General features: G+C 37.6%; 1 protein-coding gene across 5 annotated transcripts in view; it reads right to left on the minus strand.

Annotated features, from left to right (window-relative positions):
* Nucleotides 1-23,018, minus strand: part of LARP1B (La ribonucleoprotein 1B) — a 31,732-nt gene continuing 8,714 nt past the window's right edge. The window contains exons 3-20 of one of the 5 annotated variants that reach the window (XM_042797053.1): nt 22,180-22,239; nt 18,352-18,520; nt 16,799-16,942; nt 14,710-14,853; nt 14,290-14,458; nt 10,338-10,482; nt 9,950-10,124; nt 8,911-9,083; nt 8,039-8,410; nt 6,166-6,280; nt 5,103-5,314; nt 4,602-4,708; nt 3,918-4,078; nt 3,480-3,624; nt 2,160-2,269; nt 1,819-1,946; nt 781-1,021; nt 1-648 (exon numbers count right to left, since the gene is read on the minus strand). In XM_042797053.1, the coding sequence (XP_042652987.1) occupies nt 788-1,021; nt 1,819-1,946; nt 2,160-2,269; nt 3,480-3,624; nt 3,918-4,078; nt 4,602-4,708; nt 5,103-5,314; nt 6,166-6,280; nt 8,039-8,410; nt 8,911-9,083; nt 9,950-10,124; nt 10,338-10,482; nt 14,290-14,458; nt 14,710-14,853; nt 16,799-16,942; nt 18,352-18,520; nt 22,180-22,239 (2,763 nt within the window). In that variant the 3' untranslated portion in view covers nt 1-648; nt 781-787. Of the gene's footprint in view, nt 1,022-1,818; nt 1,947-2,159; nt 2,270-3,479; nt 3,625-3,917; nt 4,079-4,601; nt 4,709-5,102; nt 5,315-6,165; nt 6,281-8,038; nt 8,411-8,910; nt 9,084-9,949; nt 10,125-10,337; nt 10,483-10,809; nt 10,874-13,262; nt 13,516-14,289; nt 14,459-14,709; nt 14,854-16,798; nt 16,943-18,351; nt 18,521-22,179; nt 22,240-23,018 lie in introns of those variants that run through there. The other 4 variants (XM_042797054.1, XM_042797052.1, XM_032997681.2 and 1 more) reach the window with 4 other exon arrangements.

The raw sequence follows: 23,018 nt of genomic DNA on the forward strand, positions 1-23,018 counted from the left end.
TAATTTGAATAGTTTCCTATATTAACAACCTGCACAAACTGTAGATACTGTACATCGATTTATGACACTATGAAATCAACAGATCCATTTTCCCCTGTATTTTTCTGTTGCTTGAGTTATTAAGAACCAGTACTGAAGGAAATTATCAGCAAAGCTATCCCAGTTATGTCCACTCAAACTCAGTAAAATACTAACTATGGAGACCCTGAAAAAAATAGAAACTATGTCTTTAAATAAAATCCAGAAATGCAGTTTCATATACAGCTGCACATTCTCGAGTGTGCTTTTGCACAAAACCATACTTTTTAATAGTTAGATTCAAGAGCAAACCAATCACATAGATCCTTCCTTTATATTAAAAATTCTACATATAATGATCTTTTTTGCTTTGGTAAAATACACATAATGGGAAAATCTGGGTAAAGAAAGCACAGTAAATAACATGGGTATGTCATACCTTTTTTAAGAAATACGAGCTGAAATGTAAGGCATCCCCAAAGTATTTTTTGCATATGCAAGGAATGCGGTTCTCTGTAAACAAAAGCTTGAGGAAAGCAATCGTGAAGCCAAAGAATCGTCCCTAGGATCCTTCCGATGATCCCAAAACCAAGAGCAACTCTCCTAGGGTAAGTGTTTTGGAACTAAATCCTGTGAAAAAAAAAAGATAATCCAATCCGTTGTCTTCTTATGTGTTTTTAATCATGTATTAGACCGGCTGGCCTTGAAGATCTCCAAATTAAGAGACTGATGTAAAGTTGATTCTCAAGGGCATGAGCTCACCTTAAGTCTATTTTTCTGGTACATCACTTTCTATAAATTTTGTGGCAGCATTGTTTCGGCCTACGGATGCTCGCACAGTATTCCCAGTGGTAACATTTCCCTGTGCCAGGGACTGACAGGCAGCTGTGGGCTTAGCAGCAACAAGTGTTTTAGAAGGGTTAGACTGATGTCTGCGATGACCTGAATCCTCACCTGTTGCAGCAACCCGTCTCTTCCTGACAGATTCTTCACTAATAGGAGGCTGAAAATAAACGTTGGCAACCTGTTAAATGTTTTCCTGTAAGGTCTTTTCACATACGTCAAAGATCAGAAGAGACAGAGCATTCCATAATTAGGCCCCTAGTTAGATCTAATAACCTCAGTTATTCACAACTCACTGACAATACTCTAAAGCTTTCCTGGACATTTCACTAGAAGCGTGCGTGCCTGACACATTAAGGGCTTCCAACAGTCTTACAGCATTATTTAATTGTCACTGCCCAAACGTTTGCCACAACTCCTAGAAAATGGAGGGCTGCAGAGGACAATGGTACTGTAGCACCCCATAACCCCGTTACAAAAAGCACAGCAGCACTCTGCTCTGGAATCCCACAGTCTGTGAGTCTCCAGCGCTCCACGGGAAGGACACACTGAATTTGGCACATGAAGCCTCAGCAAGGACGATGCCTGTCACAGTTCGTTAAGAAATGCCAGTTGGGGCCTTAACTCATTTGCCAAACTCTTAAACCGTACAGAAGTCATCAGTCCCACCAGGTGACAAATAAGCTGGTTTTGGTAATTTATTTCATTTCACAATGAAAATGGATCAATGCTTTTTACATTTTAGCCACCACACCTCAGCACCATGCTTTGGTTCAAAAAAGAATGCCTAGAATGAAACTGTGGTTTTCATTCTAATTTAATTTTTTTTAACTGTGCTCTTTCTAGTCATTGACAGGACATGTAAAGCTGCCTTTTTGTGAAATGAAGTACTGTTCTTAGTTTACCTTACAGTAAAAATATTCATACACCTAAAATTTATTTAAAATTGAAACTTACATCCACTCTGAAGTCCTCCAGTCTCTTAAATTTACTAAGGTATTCTTGCAGTTTGAGGTCAACGGCTGGAGTCTTGTGCTGAGAGTATTTTAGATAAGCCCAAAATTTTTCCAGTCCATATAGCTGACCTAATAATGGAAAAAGGTAATTTTAGCAATTTATGAATGTCAGATTTCATTAAAAACTTAATTATTCACTGTTAACTCTATGTTTAAGGGAACTGTAAGGTAAAAGAAACAGGAAGAAAAGCTGCTCTTGGGTTAGTTAACAAGTCAGTGCCAAGGAATTGGGCTTATCTCCCAACTGAAGTTACCCCAGTGTGAGCAGTGACTGATAATTACCAGCTTCATAGTCTCTCTTTGTTTCTTCTTGGAAATCCTTGAATATTTCTTGCCTGAATTTCTTTTCTAGGCCATAGCTGTAAAATCTAAACAAGCATTCCAATCCATACCTGCAACAGAACAAAGAGGTACAAAACACTTATATATATGTGCCTCGTTCCTCAGAAGGATGCACGCTTTCAGTCTTTCCTTGTATTTAAGTAAATCACAGTCTCATTTTACCCTTTTCATTAAAAACACTTCCTTTTCACATCAATTTTTATCAAACTATTGTTCTGAAACATCTTCATAAATAATCAAAACTGACCTTGGAGAATCTCACACACACACAGAACCACACAAAACAAAGACAAACGCTTTCACATTTTCAGTATGTTTGTATACACAAACACCTCCACCATCAAACCACCCAGAGTGGGTTGGACCCAGAGTCAGCCTAACCCAGCACCACCAGTGCCAAACCCGACACGCAGGGCAGGGCTGGGTGCTCCCTCAGCTGCCGCACAGCCCCGCACCAGGCTTTCTGGCTCAGTATTTGGTAACGCTCTGGCGCTGGCTGCCACACCATCACCAGAGCTGCCTTGGGCCTCCAGATAGCTGGGACCTCCTCCTGCCACCACCTTAATCCCCTAAGAAGTCTCTCCCAGCGAATGTATCCTTTGATAATCACAGAACATCCAGAAAGCTCAGAGCAGAGACACAAGGAATTCCTAAAGCCACCTTTGCACCCTAGGGACTACCACTGCCCTCTCAGACAACATATCTGAACTTCAGGACTTCCACAGCCACTACTTCCTCACTTGGCATTTAAAACATTGGGCTACTTTGTCTCTTCGGCTAAGAGAAACAGAGGCAGGGAGAACTGGCTGAAAGGAAGGGAATATCATCAAAGAGCTAAAGGGGCAGTGGTAATTTCCTTTGTGGTCATTTTTCTGGTATTTCTGTAAGGCAAGAAGCAGTCTGAACAAGTTGAATGAGGTTAAGAATGTCTTCACCTACGGAAGGAATAATCTTATGAGTGTTAGTAAGGGCAGAGCTGACTTGTCATCGTCAACAAGCTACAGGATTTTGTAGTATTCACAACCAGTTACAAATCAGGAAATGCTGCATTTAGCTATTTATCTGCAAAGCACAAATATACACACACAGATTTTTTTCATTAATACAAGTTACACAGGCTGCTATTTTACAGATTTACAAAGAGTCAAAGCCAATACTGAAAATGTTCACTTTGGATCTTTGGATATACATAAAGTTCACCATCATTAAAATGACCTGTAAGACCTCAACAGTTCTTAACTTCCAGGAAAAAGCAAATACCTGTAGTGTTCTTTTGCATCATCTAGAGCAAGTTGTTTGAACTCTTCATACATTTTCTTGTTAAAGTGATCTCTCAGAAAGAAGGACCAGAAACGAAAAAGTGTGTTCATTTCTTGGGACTGGCCAATTCCCAACCGTTTCCTCTCTGGAAGAAAAAAGAAAGGAAGGGTGGGAAAGCAGAATATTTTCAACTACTTTTCCATTAGGAACAGACACACAGAGGAACTTCCGATGACAAGTTTAAATTTAAGGGTAAATTTTTTGACAGGGAATGTAAAGTTAAATGGAAAGCAGAGTTCATAAAATAGAAGCATCAAATAAATTTTGCTTTCCTTTCCCAGGAAAATTAAGGATGAGGAACAATGTGGAGAAAACTGGTATCAGATGACACCTGGTAACTTCTACCTAAAATTTTAGGAAGTGCATTTAGCAGCTCACCCATTAGACACCTTCGACGATATTTGTGGTACACCTGTTGAGTAAAGCCATTTTCCTTTAACAGTTCATGAGAAGGGTGCTGAAATTTTGGAAGCGAATTTGGGGTACACCCGTAACCTCCTGCTAGTGGAGCTCCTTCTGAAGGTGAAGCATTGGAACTGCTGAAGAAAAAAAATAGAAAAACACAATGTATTTCTGTCCTATAATCAGCAACTTCCTACAGAATCAGTTTTCAACCATTCTGAACCACACAAGAGCTGTCAGAATAGTACAGTCACCTGATGCCCACTACAATGCATACCTGGGGTCCCAGTCATCTGTTGTCTGGTGAACCTCAAGAAAATCAGATTCTGTGCTAATATGTCAAAAAGCAGACAGTTCTGGATGATGATAATCAAGCATTACTATAAAGCTTGATTTAAAATGACCACTTAAAGGCAAAAATCACCAAAGTGAACATCACTACAAGTAATATTACTGCTACTATATCATCAAACATCATTGTGAACACAGTCAGACTAGCTAGCTTAATTCCAGATAGCCTTGCAGTCTATGGTTTTGTCTTTTCTTGCTTCCACTGCATTTATAAACTGTCTTTTATTGCAGCCTATTTCTCCATTAGCAGTAAGAACTAATGATATGGCAAAATAATTTTTTAAGACCGAAAAAAAAAAAAAAAATTACCTCACAGAAGAAGTTCTTGGCCTGTGGTCTCTGGAATCCATTACCCAACCAACGTGGCATTCTAAGGGAGGATTTGTACTGTGTCGTGTTTTTCTTTTTCTTGCAGTCTAAGAAAGTAAATGAAATATTTATTTCCCTAATTTGATTTCACTCATTCTCTCCCTCTTGAAACAAAGTTCTAAAAATTTTATATTCATTCTAACATATTATAAAGTCACAACACTACAGTTTGATAACCTAAAGATTAGTCTTATGTAACAAATTAAAAATCTTCAGACATTCCACTTTTTCAGCAAGGACTTTTAAGAAATGTTACAGAGAAAACTCAGAAACCATTTTGTAGAAATAAAAAAGAATGAACATAAATATTTTGAAGCTAAACAGTAAAAAAGTACAAGTGTTTCATTTTTTGCCCTTTCATGCTTGTTAAATTATATGCACAGACACGAGTTTTATAGGCATTTTCTGGTTTTTAAAGAAATATTATGTCTTTCCATTTACCTTTACATCAATGGATAGTGCTTCTTTAACAACAGGGTAGAACCTGGGTGTTTTGTTGGGATCCTGTAGCCTCGGGGTGCGAGGTGTTCGTGGGGTGAAGCCAGGGTGAACACAGTGGGAATCTGGAACTGCTGTGGGCAGTGATCGAGCTATTGCTGCCGTTGGAGGTACTTCAGTACTTATCAAGTCACAAGCCAGCTCCTCTGCTAAATCTGTAGGCAGAAAGGAGAAAATATGCATTTTCAAAACACACTTAGGATTTCAAAGCCCAAGCAACCCTAGCATCTAGTATCTTAAAGGCCTGTTTCAAGAGAACTACATCATCCCCAAAGGGTAATCAAATTACCAAAAGCACTCAGTGTAGAGGCAGTACAAATTGCTCAAAACTATGAAATAACGTTCAAGCATGTCTTTGCTAGAAAATGTAAACCCGTTTCTTTCTTACCTGCTTGTTCTTGAGTAGCTACACTAACAAAGTAACGAAAAATAAACACGGTGACAGCGCAACCACATTCGTGCCTCTTGGTGAGGTTGTTTTTTCTCCACCTACTTTAAAGATGTTATTAGCATGGATCCTAGTAAATGTTAATACTACTACTATATCAGAATTACCTCAAAAGAGAAGATGTGGACTTTGTGACTGCTCAGTAAGGTTACGATACAAGTAGAAAATTATTCTAATCTCACTTCACTTTATCCCTGTTTCCTAAGAATACTGGTTTCTAGAAAAAGTTTTACAACATCACTAGTTATAACTTTATATACTGTAAATGCCAAATTACACAAAAAGCATCTGATGTTGGTATATGATGGCAAAAAATATAGAACACTGCCTATTGATCCTCACATATATCCTGAAAAGTACCAGTACCAGCTTTTCTAGTTCAATAGAAACCACAGTACTGATGAACAGCTGACAATTTTAAAAATTATCAAAGAAAAAGCCCCTCAGACTGCTGACTGAGCCAAAATTAAAATAATACACAGGCAGAAAGAGTTAAAGCACCTACATAATTTTTCTTGTATTACAGAGATTCTAAAACCAAATACATATTTTACTTACCTTTCTGTAACCCTGGAGGAACTTCTTGGGTTGGATGAGCAATTGGTTCTGGTGCAATATTATAAAATTCTTCCTTACTAATGAGATTTAGCTTCTTAAAGTTCTCAATCTCTTGCTGAATTAGAGAAAGCAAATTGTAAACATAAAGCACAATTATGGATATCATCCTCAGAAACAGGTGAATTTCACAAAAGAGAAAATCAACAAGCCACAATTGACGCATAACTAACCATACATAGCCAACACAGATTTCTTTTAAGGAAGATGGAAGGAGTCTCTAGCACACATAGTAAGAAAGTTGCCGAGAACAAGGTATATAACCTAACGCAGCTCACAATGCACTAGCTGAAAGGAACAGTTACACCAACAAATGGGCAAATGGAGGCAGGTAAGGCTATCTACATGTGAATTTTCACAGACAAGTAAGAAATAGAAATGACTGAGATCCTGCCCCGTGCCAAGCCCAAATTCATCCTTCTGCAGTAAGCATGCCAAGGAAGGTCCTAGCAATTTAGGGGAGCAGAAGAGACCCCGCTCCCTTCCTCAGGCTACATGTAAAGAAAAGCCAGTATTTGTAAATAAATAAAGTGTTCACCTTTTTTCCTTTTTTTTTTTTTTTTTTTTTTTATAATGGTAGCTTAAACTGCAAAATGTCAAGATTTCCCAAGATATGTGGCAGCATCTCAAATCACTCATGTCCTGCCTCAGCTGAAGGTGGGGTGTGACGTGTGCATGTGCGTGAAGAATCTTGTTTAAATCATTGTCAAGAACATAACAACAACAAAAATGAAAGTATCTTCTCTTGCTGTGTGGTATGTCTCACTGTTCTCTTACAGTTTGGTAGCTTTCTTGGTCCATTCGTTTTGTAATCAAAACTCCATATTCTGAATTCTACCTTTATTTCTTGTTTTTATTCTCAACATGAATTTCTATCTTTGTCAGCTCTTTTCCGTACCCACATGTTCCAATTGTCCTTTAAGGCACTCCTCCTGCCCCACAACCCACCTTTGCCCTTATGCAGAGACAGAGCTCCTTTCCCTGCCCACTGAGTGTTTTGATAACTTTGTATTTCTATACACATATCTTCTGCTAGCGATACAGTGGGATTGCCTACAGACGCACCGCTCCTGGGCTCCCTCGCACAAAAGAAGGGGTTTCTTAACCAAAACCAGTGACAGGACTGCAGTGTGCCATGTTGACCTCTGCCTATGCAGTGCTGGAGTTCAACTCATCTGTGATTTTACAGCTGCTTAGTATATTTAAAAAATAAAAATTAAAAAAAAAAAAAAAAAAAGTGACAATCTCCTTGCCTGTTTCAAGCTCTGAAAGCCTCAAAACCAGGAGACTACGTACAGGCTAGGAAAAAAAAAAGCATTTCTATAATAAAATAAGGTGTGCAATCCCAAGTTTCATTTGTTCACAGAACTACTGTTCTAACAAGATACAAGGCAAACAGAACCTTAATATAAAACTACTTTAAAATTACTGTATTACCTTCCTCTCTTATTATCTCATCTCAGAAACATGCCCCCTTCTGCTCTGGTAGGAGCTTGCAAATGTTATGAAATAAACTATTCATAGAACAAGAAAACGCTAGAAAAGTTGAAGCATCTCCAAAATGTTAAGAACAGTTCTAAAAAATATTCATTTCATGGTTTTGGTCAAATCTGTGACAAGAAAAACTTGCTGGTTTTGCTTTCAACTGTTTACAATATTATCAAAATCAGGAGAATTCAATAGACCTCTAAATTCAACTACTGTCACTTTTCTTTAAAAAAAGTGTAGCATTTTACAAAGACATAGCAAATGCAGACATAAGTTTTGGAACTGTTTGGACAGGCATGGTTTTCAGGTCAAAAATTAAAAGACCTACCTTCATCATAGTGTCATTTTCACTCTGCTCCATCCACAAATCCTGTTCATAATAGTATAAGCCATCATTGATAACTTTAGCAAGCTCTGATGTAATTTTTGCACGGCATACATGGTTGCCAGTACGATCTCCACCAGTATGTTTTCTCATATATGGTGGTGTCTGTGTTACAATTAAAATCTTGTTTATGTCCTGATCATTAATTTCATAATCGGAATCGCTGTCTGACCAATCAGTAAATTTACTCTTCCGACCTTGAATTTGTTCCATCTCTTCATCAAACAAAAAGTCAAGTTCTTCTTGTTCTTGTTCCTCTGGAGGTGGTGGTGGCTGTTGTTGAACTGATGTTTGATCAGGCATAGAAACACTTTCCTAAATTAGAAAAGGTGATGCATTGTATATTTGAATTGGACAGCGATTATCCAAATGGGAGACAAACAGAGCATGATAGAACACCTTCAGTCAACAAATGTACAGGAATTAGAAACAGTACAGACACTTTCAGATGTTTATTAAGTAAATTACTGTTCTAAATAATTCTGCCATTATCTTTTAGAACAATTTTCAATGCACATTACAATACATTTTTCAATGATCAACAGGTACAAGTGTCCCTCAGCAGGAAAAAACAAAACAAAACAAAAAACAATGAAAACTTATTTCCTTTTAATTTTCGTGAGCTTTGGATCAGGATTTTAAATGCACTAGTTATTTTAGGTCTGGTAGATTGAGAAGTACGCAGACTAACTGTATTGCATTATCAAGCATCACATACGTTAAGATGTGAAAAATCTTGTTTTACAGTATCATCTGAAAGTTGGCAGGTTTTGCATTTGTTTATTTAAACATAACTTAAAGGTTTTTGATTTTACCTTTAGTTTGACTGTGGATGCACGATGCCTCTTCTTCACTTCTATCCAGGGTTCAGAGTCCAAATCAGGCAAACTTGTAGACAATCCTTTAGATATTGTCTGAAAATTACTCGTTTCAGTGTTTTCCTTTGGACTCAGTGGGCTTCCCAGTCTTGGAGAGCTTGGTGCAGACTCTAGCAGTGTAAACCAGTAGTTCAGTTCCTGCTGTGGGTTGTTTTCATTTGTTTGATTTGATTTTGTTTGTTTGTTTGTGAGTTTTTTTGGTGTATTGGTTTGGTTTGGTTTTGTTTGTTTGGTTTTTTTTTTTCTAATTGTTTCACTAGTCTTTTAACCACAGCTATCATTTTTCTACCTCTTTGGTTAAATATAACACTGATCAGCAGAATTTATTTTCATTTTTAGGAGATAGCTTTTCACAGTTAACATTTTAGCATTTTAGGAAAAGATCAATTCTAGCGACTTATCTATGTGGAAAGTTCCTAACAGTCTGAAATAAATTACGTGTTATTCAGAAAACAAAAGCAGATTCACTAGGGACATGTTTTCTCCACACTGCCCTCTAGCTCTATGGATGGATGCCTAACTCAGTCTTCATTATTCCTATTTAACTCAGCCAACATTTCAGTATAAGATTTCCTTGCCAAGGGTAGTCAGCAAACAAAGCCTTCTCCCTACTAATAAGGTGAATGAGATCCCATCCAAAACCAGGATGTAAATAAAAAATTAAGTTTCAGCTGCTACCAAAATGAAGCATATTTTATGACTAATTTAAGATTATTATTACTACTTCTACTAAAGGACTGTAGCCCATCATACTATATTCTGGAGAATGGTCACAGCTGTAACACATAAGAGACATTTTTATCTACTTCACATCAGCCATGTGACTTGGCGACTGCAAGGATGACAGGCACATCAGCTGAATAAACTGTTACCAAATGTACAACTTCTATTATGAAATCAGTATCAAGAGGCAAACTTCTTAAGTTAGACAGACAGTCCTAAACTTATGTTTCTATAAAAAAAATAAAGCCTTTACCAGTATGTGAGTCAAAAATTTGGCCTGGTATGAATTCTGGACAATTGATGAGCTGAGAAAAGTCAGTTGGTGGCAGATTGCATGGAGGAGGACCTGGAATTGGCCACTTCTCTGGATCAACCCTTTTTCTTATCCTCTGATCCACAGTTTCGACTTCTGTACTGTCCTTTAGAGCCTGCACAACAAGCATGTTATAGCTTCAAAAACTTTACATATCCAGCACCATCGAAAAAAAAAAAAACAAACCCAAACTTTGCCATTTATAGCCTCTTTATAAAATCCTTGTCATTGCAAGCAGAAGTCTTTCTTAAACTCGTAGCACTGACTTTAAATGACATACAAAATTAACCAAGCAACTTTCTACATAAGTACTTCTGAATTATTTTACCTCCAAAATGAGTGCAGCATTTGTAGTCAGAGCTTGCATTCGACGGAAGCTTGCAATCAGTGAAATGGGCAGAAATCCATGTTGGTCCATTTTTCTCCTCAGAAAGAAGTCCCTCTCCAAATTTTCTGTGCTGAAATAATATTCACTGCAGAAAGAAACATACAAATATGAGCCTATTATAGGTTAAAGAAAAACCGAAAATAGCAACTTAGATATTCCTGTTAAAGTCTTCCATTAAAAACAGAACATAATTTGTCATAAAAAAAAAAAAAAAAATGTTCTTTCAACAGGTGTATCATTATAAGGAAGACTTACAGAACAGCATGCATGCTCGACATGTTAAGAAAGACACATGATCCAGTACAGTACATAGGGGTATACATCAAAGCCTTGTTACATTTGCATATATGAACTGCATAAGGAAATACTATGCTCAATTTTTCTTTCACCCATCCCCTCCCTTGTTACTTACATGAACAGAAGGAAACAACATTCTCTTAGCCTCCATATAGATGAAGGACAACTACTGCTTACAGTCAGGGCATAAGTTATTTCCCACACAGCAGTATCAGTGCACCTTCATCCTGAACTGTATCTTTTCTTTTCCCAGTTGCCAGTACATTAGAAGATTTAAGTATCCTATCTGAGTGTTGAGGCACAAATATGTACTCTGAATCATTACTTCAAGCATGCTTGTGGGAAGATGAGAAAACAAAAATAGTAATGTTGTATTTGTCATGAAACTGTACCAAAAGGCACAACAGTTCATGGAGAAAGGTAAGGTCTAAAAGAAGAGATGATGTTGAATGGGTAAAGAAAAGAGGGATAAGGACCATTTCAGGAATCTGACGATACCACAAAACAAGAGACAAGGGACAAAGAAATAGCAGAAGGACAAATCTTCTTAAACAATGAAACTGCTCTATGAAATGATATGGGTGTCAAGATGTTTATACTTAGTGAAGAGAAAAAGTAAGGAATTCAAATCATGATCTGTCACACAAAGCAAGGGAATGAGAACACATCCTATGAAAAAGAATGGAAAAAAACAATTTTATCACAGCAACTAAAATCTAGGCCTTTCACAGAGTTTACATATCATACCATGATTTTGCACATATCATCCAAGGAACACTACTCCTCATCAGGTTCAGGAAAATGTAGGGAGTGAAATATTTAATGGAGAACAATTAAAATTCTATGACACAAAAATAGAAGTAGTGCAAAAATAAAACAGAGAGCATTAAAACGCTGAGAAGAAAAAAAACAACACATGCAAGTGTAAACAAAGTTAATTCTAATTTCAACAAAGTATAAAATGCTAAGTGTCTCCACTGGAGTTGGTATCAAGGCCAAAGTTACCAAGAGGAGAGGACTCTGATGCCATCCTTGACCCAAGGAGAAGCTTGATACCATTTCTTTCTCTAATTTTCAGTAGCTAAAGAAATTCAAAGCAAAAGCTCTCTATATGAAACACTCAGCTCCAAGACAGAATAAATGTAAAGTCTCAAAGTTGGACAATAAGACATACAACAAATGAAAACACTGCCATTAAATCAGAGCAAACAGAGAAGAGAATAAGGCTTTCAGAGAATTAAGCTCTTACTCAGAGCTAAGTGAACTGATCGGTGAAGCAACTGTGCACAAAGAGAAGGTTTCTTTCAAGAATATCCTGTTTACTGTTCTGAACTGCTACATTTCCCCCTCCCAGTCTAGAAGATAAGCAAGCACAAAAGCCATATATCAACATTTTACTAATGTTACCTTTACAGTCATACAGTAAAGGTAAAATCTTGTAACGATTCACTTAGTTAAAAATTCCACAAGCAGAAATGGACAATGACTGAACTTGACTCAAACTGCCTCACTTGATGTCCATCACTCTAGAAAAAGGAATGTGAAAGACCATTAATGATAAATGAAGACAACGCACAAGTTTGCTCCAAGTAGAGGGACAACCCTAAACACACACACACACCCTCCAGTTTTTCTTTTTCATTTTTCTCAGAGTCCCTTCTCTTATTCTTGAACTGATGCAGACTTGGATGCATGTCTGAACTTATATTTATTTCTTTATTTTTTAAAGAAAGAGGACTTTAAGTAGACTTCTACTGTATGTTGCAGACTGAGGAGTTGCTAAGCACTGAAACTTTTCAGGCTGACAATTTCAGCCTGTAATTAAAAACATTAAAGATATTTTTGTATGTAATACAAATATTACTGTCTCTTGTACATCAAGCTGGTTATTGGGACAAACATAAACTGTTTGACAGCAGTGTATTTCTTACTGTAATTATGTATCAACTCAGTTGGACACAGTCTCTTAAGATTTTTCCCTATTAAGCAGGTAAACTGTTTTAAAATTTATCAATTCACTAGGATTCAAATCAGTCTCACTTCTCCAATATGTCCTGATTTATCTTGGACTCCATAAGGAACTCTGAGACCTAACAGTTCAGTGTAGCTTTATTCTGTATATACTTCCTTCTTTGGCATAGTCACTTTCATAATTTAGTTATAAAATATTAAAAGCAGACAAAACCATCCCATTTAGAAACTAGTAACAGGTAATTGATTAATAAAGTCTGTTTCCCATAGTTTTTAATGTGATAAGAGAAGTGAATAGATAACAAAGCCACTTTTTTTTTTTTTGTTAAGGAGCATAAAAACAATGAAGTTCTGGTCTAAACCTGCTCAAGATTCTCCCCCTCTCTCATGGAAAGCAAACTCCATAATCAAACTGCCTTTGGAGTTTATATCAGAGAAGTAACCAATGGCTCTGGTTAGCCAGCCATGCCAAGTCTTCTATTGACACCTGCCAACCTCTTGTTGCTAAAATAAAATACAAATATAATCAGAAGTCAGATGTGACCAATGCTGTAACTGACATTTTTCTCAGCAGAGGGGGACATCATCATGTCCTACCTTAGAAGGTCTGGATTCTACACTGCATGCCCAGAAATCTGGCCAACAGTGGAGTGTCTGTGCTCCTCCCTCACTTGTCTGAGGACAGTGCAGGCCGATTATCCTGACATGGGGGTAACATGTCCACTGTCAGGTCTCATAGGGGCCTGGCAGCAAGAGTAACAAAAAAGACTGCAATAGAAGTTTTGAAGTTGATAGCCACATGCCAGATACTTTCTGCCCTTAAAGAGGCTTTTTTCTTCCTTTTTGCGTCAACTGTAACAAAAGAAGCAAGAATAAAATAAGCAAGTTGCTTTATGGAATACAAGGGCAATCAAAAACCACCACAAAGGCATCGCAGAGAAATGCCGTTGCAAGCACAGAAGATGAAATATCTGCCAGTGGTGGAAACTGTCTCTTTAAAATGAACTAGTGGTTTCCAGGCCCTTTTTGACTTGTCTCCTGGTGATAATCAGTCTTCCAGATGGTTTCTCATTGCCTAATGGTGTACACGAGAAAGTAAACATTTCAGATTATTGAAAAATCAAGTATCATTGCAAAACTACTCTTTTTCAGTTAAATGTTTCAGGTGAAACACTCTGAAAACACAAAACTAACAAGACTTCTCAAAAGTGATATTGAGAGCAAATAAGGGAAATGTCTATCTACATCACCCAGGAAGAGCTTTATAGGCAAACAGACCAACAGTACTCAAAAGCACAAGCTCAGAGACATCCATATCTCAATTACATGACAACATAAAAAGAGGGCTATGTACCATAAATAAAGCAGGTATACAAGTTAGAGCCAGACTACAGCACAAGATGCAGAACAGCTTCCTTAAAATTCCTCCCCATCACTCAAGTTTTTCCACCCCGCGAGTGAATAAATTCAAACTGACACTGGTAACGGTCAAATCAAAGAGTTAAATTGAAATGCCTTCATCTCCATCTTTATATGGATAGTAAGGATTAAACACTGTTTGAAATTAATTATTTTATCTGAACTAGATCTCTGAAAACGGTTGTACGTTAAACAATCTACTTACATTTGATGTTTTATATATTCTTTAAGAAGTGCTTCATCCACAGAATACATCTGCACACCTGTTCCATCACCATAGTAATACATCACACTAGCATTAAGCTCAGGTTGAAATAGTTGGTCAGTTCCTTCACCATACAGTTCTTGATAACCAACTGAATATTCAAAGTTCACTTCAAAATAAAGGAGAACATAAAAGAAAGGTGACAAAAAATATTAAGTCCAGCAGATAAATATTTTAAGGCATGAAACACACTGATATTTTTGTGTTGGTTTTCAGCATCTGACTTTAAAAAGGCTCAAGCTACTTAATTATATTAAGTTACAGGATATGGTTTTTGAGACAACTCTTACTTCAGGTACAAACAGTAATATCATAACCACAGTTTTAAAAGTTTTGCTAAGCATCTACTACTTTGCATACTTCTAGGGTTTCCTCTGCCTCGTCCTCTTCCTCTGCCTCTACCTCTTCCTCGCCCTCTGGAGAATCCTCGAACACCGCCACCCTCACTTCTCACGCTGCACACTTCATCAGGATCATCCCTCTTTTCTTTATCACGACGCCAATCTGTAAGAGAAAAAAGCATAATACTTGCAATCATAATTAAATATCACAGTGCCAAAAAGTCCCTCATAACAGCGTTCTTGGCTTCCACCCAGGCAATCCACTAGTTCAGTCCCGCTGGCTGAAGCAGGTCAGAGCTGAAGCTGCAAGGGTGAAATGGTGAGGTTTGCCCAGGCAGGCCTAAGGGTGAGTCAGGCAGAAGCTGTCAGCAATAAGTAAGAGTAAATGGGCTTGACTGGCAGTCCATCTCAAATGCTTCTGAAACACTTAGACACTCTGGTGCCAGCTCAGGGATCACAATACCTACAACTGCCTTGGGATGGGAAGGGATGACCATGCAATTCTCCTTCCGGGCATGATAATACAGTCTCTTCCTGTCAGCAACTCCCAGTACCTAGACAGAGTGCTAGGAAGAGCTACTAGCTCTTGATGCTCCTGCTTCGGGTGGGATTTCCATAGCAATGGCTCTCTGGAGCCTCCCCTTTGCTCCCAGAAGCAGCAGTCTACCACTCCCCGACTCTGCCCATTTAACAACAACCTTTTATTCTCTGTTGGTCATGCCCTAAACTGAGCTTAAGTTAAGGACCTGTTTTTGACAACACATGCAAATCTAAGATAACTAAGGTTTCCATATAAATACATGGGCTGCACATAGCAAAAGAGAGCAAGAGAGAAGCAGAAGAAGAAAGGAAAGCAAGCAGGTCCAAACCAGACCCCAGGGACCTTGGCTCCACTCACCACAAAATTTAAGGACAGGTGTAATTCTCACTTTACTCATGAGAGAAAAGGAAGCCCTCTCTCACACCATTTCTTTCTCTCTTCCTAATACTCTCAGAGACTTTCATCTTTCTTGCTTAAAATTTAAGTCCTAATTGAATAGTCTTCCAGATTCCAGGGGACCTCTCTGTCAAAGGAATGCCTGGAGATACAGCCCCTACTTGATCAAATTGAGAGCTGATAAATTTAAAAAAATTTAACTAAATTTAACAGCCTTCAGGTAGAGTTCATGCTACAAGTTTCTGGTCATTTGACCATCCTGAGGAATAATTGCTGAGGAAAATGATACACTAGTAAAAATCCTCCCTCTGCCCCTGTCCATCTCTCAGACATACAGATCAAACCCTTATATCCATGTTCCTAAAATGACTTCATAAACAAATTCCATCTCAGTAGCATCCAGCACTTAATATAATGAGCAAACATTTACATTGTTAATGTATATTGTGATTTTAAAACTTAAATGCAAATACATAAACCAAAGAGCTACACTCAGCCTAAGATTGCTGCCATCTGACAAGCTGTATTCAGAACACCTGAGGACCAAAAGCAGTACCAGCCATGATGCATTTCTTCCTCTGTTGTGCTAGTACAACTTTTTGCATGGCCATGCTGAGAAATAGGTCAGGGAACTGAGGGAATTGGTCCAACTTAAAGGAAAAAACAACATCAGTAGAATTGCCAAAACAGAGTTCAAAGTGTAGGTCCACAAGCAACTGCTCTGGTTGCAACAAGCCAGAGGAATAGCAGTAGAACAGGACAGAGCAGATGCCTTATGAGACTATTTCTGAACTTTCTGCACTGTAAAGCTGTGACCCAGCACTCACAGCCGTGAAGAGAAAAATATATGCTGCTCTGATTCAGAGCACCAGCATACACTGTAAAGATAGACCATTTCCAAACTCAGTTCATTACAGCTCTGATCAATTTGTGAAGAGGTTCAGAAAAAAAAAAAAAAAAAGCTTTTAAACAAAACTTTCCAATTTAAAATGTGTTAAACTGCAGCACAATTTATTTATTTTTGATTGTTACTGGCAAATATTGGCACTGAGGTTTACTTAATATAGACAAAGTCAAGCCTCAATAAAAACTGCCAATCTAATGCCTATTCACATGGTATTATACTTTATTTGCCACAGATATAAAGTCCCAGAGATCGAGAACTACTTACTTCTTGTCTCATTCCGTCTGTTGTTATGAGGTATTAACTTGTTTGTTTCCAGCAGAAATCTTGAGCTAGTCCGAGAGCCTGGTCTTTCTTGACTGTCTGACCTTACATCATCCAAGTGAAGTGGCACCCATTTCTGCTTGTTACCTTGAAAAGTTAATATATTACTCTTAATTATAGTACTACTTGAGGTTTCAGCTCCTGAAAAGATTCTATAGAATTCTTCTTGTAGTACTAGTAACAGTTAATTTCAAAGTTTAAAAACTGGGAGAAACTTAACACTGAAATTTTAAGATATAATGAATGACTAAACAATAATAAATGCAGCAAACAGGAATTTCTCAAACTGAAAGGCAGCCTTACCTAAGCTTTAAGTATATGAAATGCAGGTGAGCTTACTTATTTAATGAACTTTTAGATGTAAGCTCCGTTACCAAGAATTTATAGCTACATAAGTGTTAAATAAATACAGTAAGTTCATTACTATGTAATTTCACAACCTGCATATGAAACTTAAAGGTATAAAATAACATACTGAGTTAATCTCTAAAAGAAAGATTTCAACCAAAACCCATAAAACTTTCCTGAGAATTTAGCTGTGGTATTGTACTTTTACCTTGAGATGTTCAGATTAAGTTAATTCATGTGCATCAAAAATTATTAGCAAAGCTGAATGTTGTAGGCTGGCCTAAAATATCCACTAACCATTTATTTAATGATAATATTTGCTGTTCTATACTTGATTGGTATTGAGGGCTTTATACATTTGTAGCCAAGAAATAGGGAAATACACAGAATGCGTTATCCACACTGGGGGAGGGGCTGTGTGGAACAGACTGTATCTGTGGAATGCTTTGCTTTAAATTTCCACTTAGACTAAAAAAACGTAAAGCAATAAAGAATTTGGTTTTAAATATATACATAGGAAGATTAACAAATCTAAACAACAAAGGTCTTGAGGATCTGAAAAAATATCAGCAGGGAAGTAAGAAAAAAACAGCTGACGGCAGCAGTATCTTAAAACTCTCTGAGCTGTTTCTCCAGCCTACTCAAGTCTAATGACCAAATGAGATAAATGTTTGCTTCTTATTTTCAATGTAACAGATTGGATCAAAAGGAAATTAATAACCTGATTTGGTTTTCAAGCAATCACTTCAAAGTGTAAGCTAAAGTTAAAACATGAAAATTAAAATGTTAGTATATATAGTAACACACAAATATATATGAAGTTAAATTAACATAGTGCTATCTAGTTAGTGAAATAAAGACGAGAGACAGTAATGGTTTGTACAACCATGCTAAAATTTTCCAGAAACTGTCAGAGCTCCACAGACCATCAGTAGAACACAAGCTGCTTTTTCCCCAGAATCCCTATCTGACTGAACACACCAAAATGGAGAAAAGGAAGCCTGTTTTAAGCTTCCTAGCAGAAAGCAATATATCCTGTATCACCTAGAAAATGCGAAATATAAAATGTTTCATCAAGTCATTCAACTGGAGTTAATGTAACTGTATCAATGGTGACTTACTGCATTATGCATAGTGCCCAGACTGACCTTTTTTCCTTTGGTTATTACTCTGAGCTTCATCTTCGCTAATATTATCTCCTGGACCATCTGGCTTTGCCTCCAGGTTGTCTCTGATTCCATTATTGCTTTTTTGATCAGATTTCTCCTCCTTTTCTCTTTTATTTGTTGGCTTCTTACTGTGACTTAGTGTCTTACACTGTAAGAGATACCAGTAATTATTTCTGACAGTACAGCTGCTGGTAACAAAAGGTATAAATTTCTTTTATCTGTTAAAATTCCTTTATTCTTACCTGTTCTCAACTTCTTCAGTAGGATAAGTTTTAAGAACTGTGCTGTTTTGAAAAATTCTCATTTTTAATAGCTCTATTTTCTGCTAAATTGGCAAAAGTGTAAAAAGAATTTTTAGACTGAAAGTTTTTGTTTGGTTGGTTTGTAACTGAAGAAGTAGAGTTGTGGAGTGTACAACCGCCACATTTCAATACCTCAAAATCTAAATTTATTTGATAGGAAAGAAAGGAATATTATTCATTTGTACCTACTGCTCAGACCGGTTATCTTTAAAAAGCTGTGCTTACAGAATACTGAATGGTAAATCAGAAATTCCCATGATGCTGTACAATCTCAACAGCATGACGAATGTTCATGTAAACCATAAGGAGCCCTAGGTCTTAACCCTGACAATTCTGTTCCACTAAATCAGAACATGAATCGAGGTTCAGAGGATGTGGAGATGTATGATTAGAGATTTATTTTTTCCCCACATCAGAATATGGCATTTACTGGGAACTGTGTGCCTTTGAGTAGTGCCAGCATTCTACAGAACATAATTTCTTGGAAATCCCACAGAATAACAGGTTTCAGAGAAGGCAAAATGAACAGCATTTTACCAAATAGTTGAAAGTTTCATTTTTTCCTGGTATTGACACAGACTGCAGGATGAAGGGATTGAGAGCAGCTCTGTGGAAAAGGTTTTGGTGGTACTGATGGGTGAAAAGCTGACTATGACCCAACAATGTGTGCTCGCAGCCCAGAAAGCCAACTGTGTCCTGGCCAGCAAGTCAAGGGAGGCGATTCTCCCCCTTCATCTCCGCTCTTGTGAGACCCCCCCCTGCAGTGATGTCTCCAGCTCTGGGGACCCAGACATCAGAAGGACATGGACCAGCTTGAGCTGGTCCAGAGGAGGCCACAAAGATGCTCAGGCAGCTGCAGAACCTCCCCTGTGAGGACAGGCTGAGGGAGTTGGGATTGTTCAGCCTGGAGAAGAGGAGACTCCAGGGAGACCTTAGAGCAGCCTTCCAGTGCTTCAGGGGGGCTACAGGAAAGCTGGGGAGGGACTCTTTATCAGGGGGTGTAGGGATAGGACAAACGGTAATGGTTTTAAACTGAAAGAGGGCAGATTTATTTTAGAAAAAAAAGAAGAAATTCTTCACTGGGGGGGCGGTGAGGCCCTGGCCCAGGTTGCCCAGAGCAGCTGTGGCTGCCCCCTCCCTGGAAGGGTTCAAGGCCAGGGTGGACGGGGCTTGGAGAAACCTGGGCTGGTGGAAGGTGTCCCTGCCTGTGGCAGGGGGGCTGGAACTTGATGGTCTTTAAGGTCCCTTCCAACCCAAACTGTTCTATGATTGGATATAGTATCTACCTGCAAAATTAAGCTTCTCAGACATTTCTGCCAAACAGAAAGAATACTATGCTGGGGAGATGGCTTTGAACCTGCTTGAGTACATACAGTAGGTACTGCAGTACTATGCCAAGATTAGTTTAAACACAAAGCCTCCCCTTAGACAAATCAATTGAGATTAAATACAAACTGAATGTTATTTGGTTTAACAGACACTACATGAATTTGTGTACTAAAATTCTCACATACTTAAGTCAGAAAAAGGTTAATTAACATCTACACAATAACAATCTATACCATCTGGTAAAACAGCAGTCTTTTAAAAAATGCTGTTGAAGCAGACTATTTCAGATAGAAAACACCTAATGTGTATCTTCTTATGAAACACTGTATATGTATCCCTCAGCCACTCTGTTTAGTAAGGTACAGATATCATTAATCATATAAAAATTTGACATAGTAACCAAGCAGATGAAGACCTGCAGTACTAAAAAGAATGTAAAAGAAACAGGTGCACATTTTCTTAAGTCACCAAAATCAGTATTAAAAAACAACAAAAAAAAAGATGCTAAAATAAACATATTCTAGACTTCGTCACAAATCAACAGTAGTATTTGCAAGTATTATTAAAGGATATTAAATTTAATCTTTTCAATGCTATTCAACCTCCCATATCTAAGCTCAGCAGACCCTCTGCTTTTTTAAGCATTAGAACATGATAGAAAATATTATTTTTTGGACACAGTTACAAGTTTCTCTGCACTCTGACATGTTAAAACAGTAGTCTCTGAAAAGTTATAAACAAAAGGTATTGCATAGTGGAACTGACTACACAATCTTCAAGAGCAGCATTTTTGAGTTATTAGACTGTAGCAAATGAAGCAGCTGTGCATCTGCAGTATAAAAAACACAGATGAAATGATTTCTAATCTGATGAGTAACTAAGGAAGCAGCTTGATGCACAGCTAAGAGTTATACACCTCTAATGCCACCAGATTAATTAACATTTCAGATGCAAGTCATGCATCCTTCATGATATCGTTAAATATATCACCACTGTCTTCTGAAGTGGTAGTCTCTTCCATTCACACCTCAGCAACTGACACGAATACTGATGGAGAAACTTATACTTTAAAAAAAAAAAAAAGTCAAATCAAGGATCTTGTATAAACCATGACAGAATGTGTGCACACATTCAAGTATTCTAACTAGCATGTGAGCAACTTAACGAGCATTAAAACCTGAATAATTATATTCCAATAAAGTAAAGATTCTTCTAGCAGTCTTAAAGATTTTCTTTGAGATCCTGTAGAACAAGCTACTGAGGAGGCAAATTCTACCTAGCAGTAAACATAATGTTGTGTCAAACCTAGAGACACCTATAATTTTGACCTGCAACACTAAAAGCCTGGTTAGACACATGAAAATGTTCTGTTGCTGACAAACGAAGTTATGACAACCAGTTGAGGGAGAAGGGAGGGTGTTAGAAACTGAGCCCGCAGGACAAATGATTCATGCCAAACTACCTTAACACACTCCATTTCAGTTTTCATTTGGACACTTTCAATTATACAGTGCACTTTGTTGAACCCGTATCTTCTGGTTTCCCTCACCAAGCGAACAGTAAAAGCATCACAGGGGTGCTGCAGAACTAAAGCAAAGTGAAATGGCACCTGACAGTTTGCCGTAATCTCCACTCTGTTCTTGTTTAAATAGCATAAAAGAGGTCTAAGATATGTTATGCACTTATCACTTGAGATACAGTGAAACGAAGATAATTTGATGGAACAGATGTTAACTAAAGGGGAAAATGTATCAGAGGAATAGGGCAAGGATAAACAAATTGTCCTGAGGCAACATGCACAAAGTGTCCTGAGCCACAAGGGAGGGCAGCATGTTCACAACCCCGAAGGCCTTCTCATCTGTACATAAACTTCCCAACAAGTAGAAAAGGGAGATACAAGTTTGAAAATTGTGGAGTAAATATGGCACATTTTTACCTACATGTCCACGGCACACCACTAACAATAAATGGAATGTATATGTGTGGTCTTGCAAAGGGTTCAGAAATCCTGGTACCAGTGCAGACAGTTAAGCACAGAGCAGTATCCTGAATTACTGACAAAATTTCTACTGAAACCCTGCAACACCCAAAGCACATTCTGAGGGCAACAGTATTAAGCAGAGAAGTCACTAATGTTTTTAAAAAAATAATACTGAAGATAACAAAGGATACTTACTTCATTGTTTGCTATTTCACTTGGTGTTGGCCAGTTTGCTATATCACCAAAATCACCAGCCTGCAAAGATGACAAACAGTTTATACTACTTCCTAGATTAGTCCTTTTTAATACATGGAAGTTGTCAGCCATGACTCAGATGGCCAGACCACTCCTTTGAGCAGAACTGTTAGAAGTAACAATTTTTAAAAACTGAGTACAATGGAGAACAAACACACAACTTTTGAAAACAGAGTATGATCAATTGCAGAAACCATTCATTGCAGCTACACTCAAATCAAGGTCCAGTACACCTTAGCTTGTAATTAGTATAACTGTTTAAAGAGTGCCTTCTCAAAGAATATTTTTAAAGTTGACACAGCCAAACAAAGATAGCAAGCAAGCAAAATTTTCTACATTCTTTTATAAAACAAACTAAGAGGGCTTACAACTTTTAAACGCACATAAAACAATTGCCAGATTAAATGTTGTCTTACACATAGTTTCCTATGTGATGTAAAGGTATGTACTGCTTCAAAGTGCTTTTGGAAGAGCTTTGAACACAGGTATTATATAACCTAAAAAGGGGTGGCTGTACAAAATTTTTCAACAAAAGGATTCTGTGTCTCCTGTTGTCATAATTATCATTTTATAACAGCACATAAAGCACACACATCACAAAATACGCAAAAAAAAAAAAAAAAAAAAAAAAGATTTCCAAAACCAATCTAGCATCACTTGAGCTCAAGCGATCGTTTCTTTACAGCCCCTTCACATTTTTATATAATCCCATTGCTTTTTCAAACAAAAGTGCCTTTCCTTATCCCTCATACATACAACACTTTAGCATCCCTTTTAAT

The sequence above is a fragment of the Tyto alba genome, unplaced genomic scaffold (assembly GCF_018691265.1).
Source record: "Tyto alba isolate M040663 unplaced genomic scaffold, T.alba_DEE_v4.0 Super-Scaffold_23, whole genome shotgun sequence".
NCBI lineage: Eukaryota > Metazoa > Chordata > Aves > Strigiformes > Tytonidae > Tyto > Tyto alba.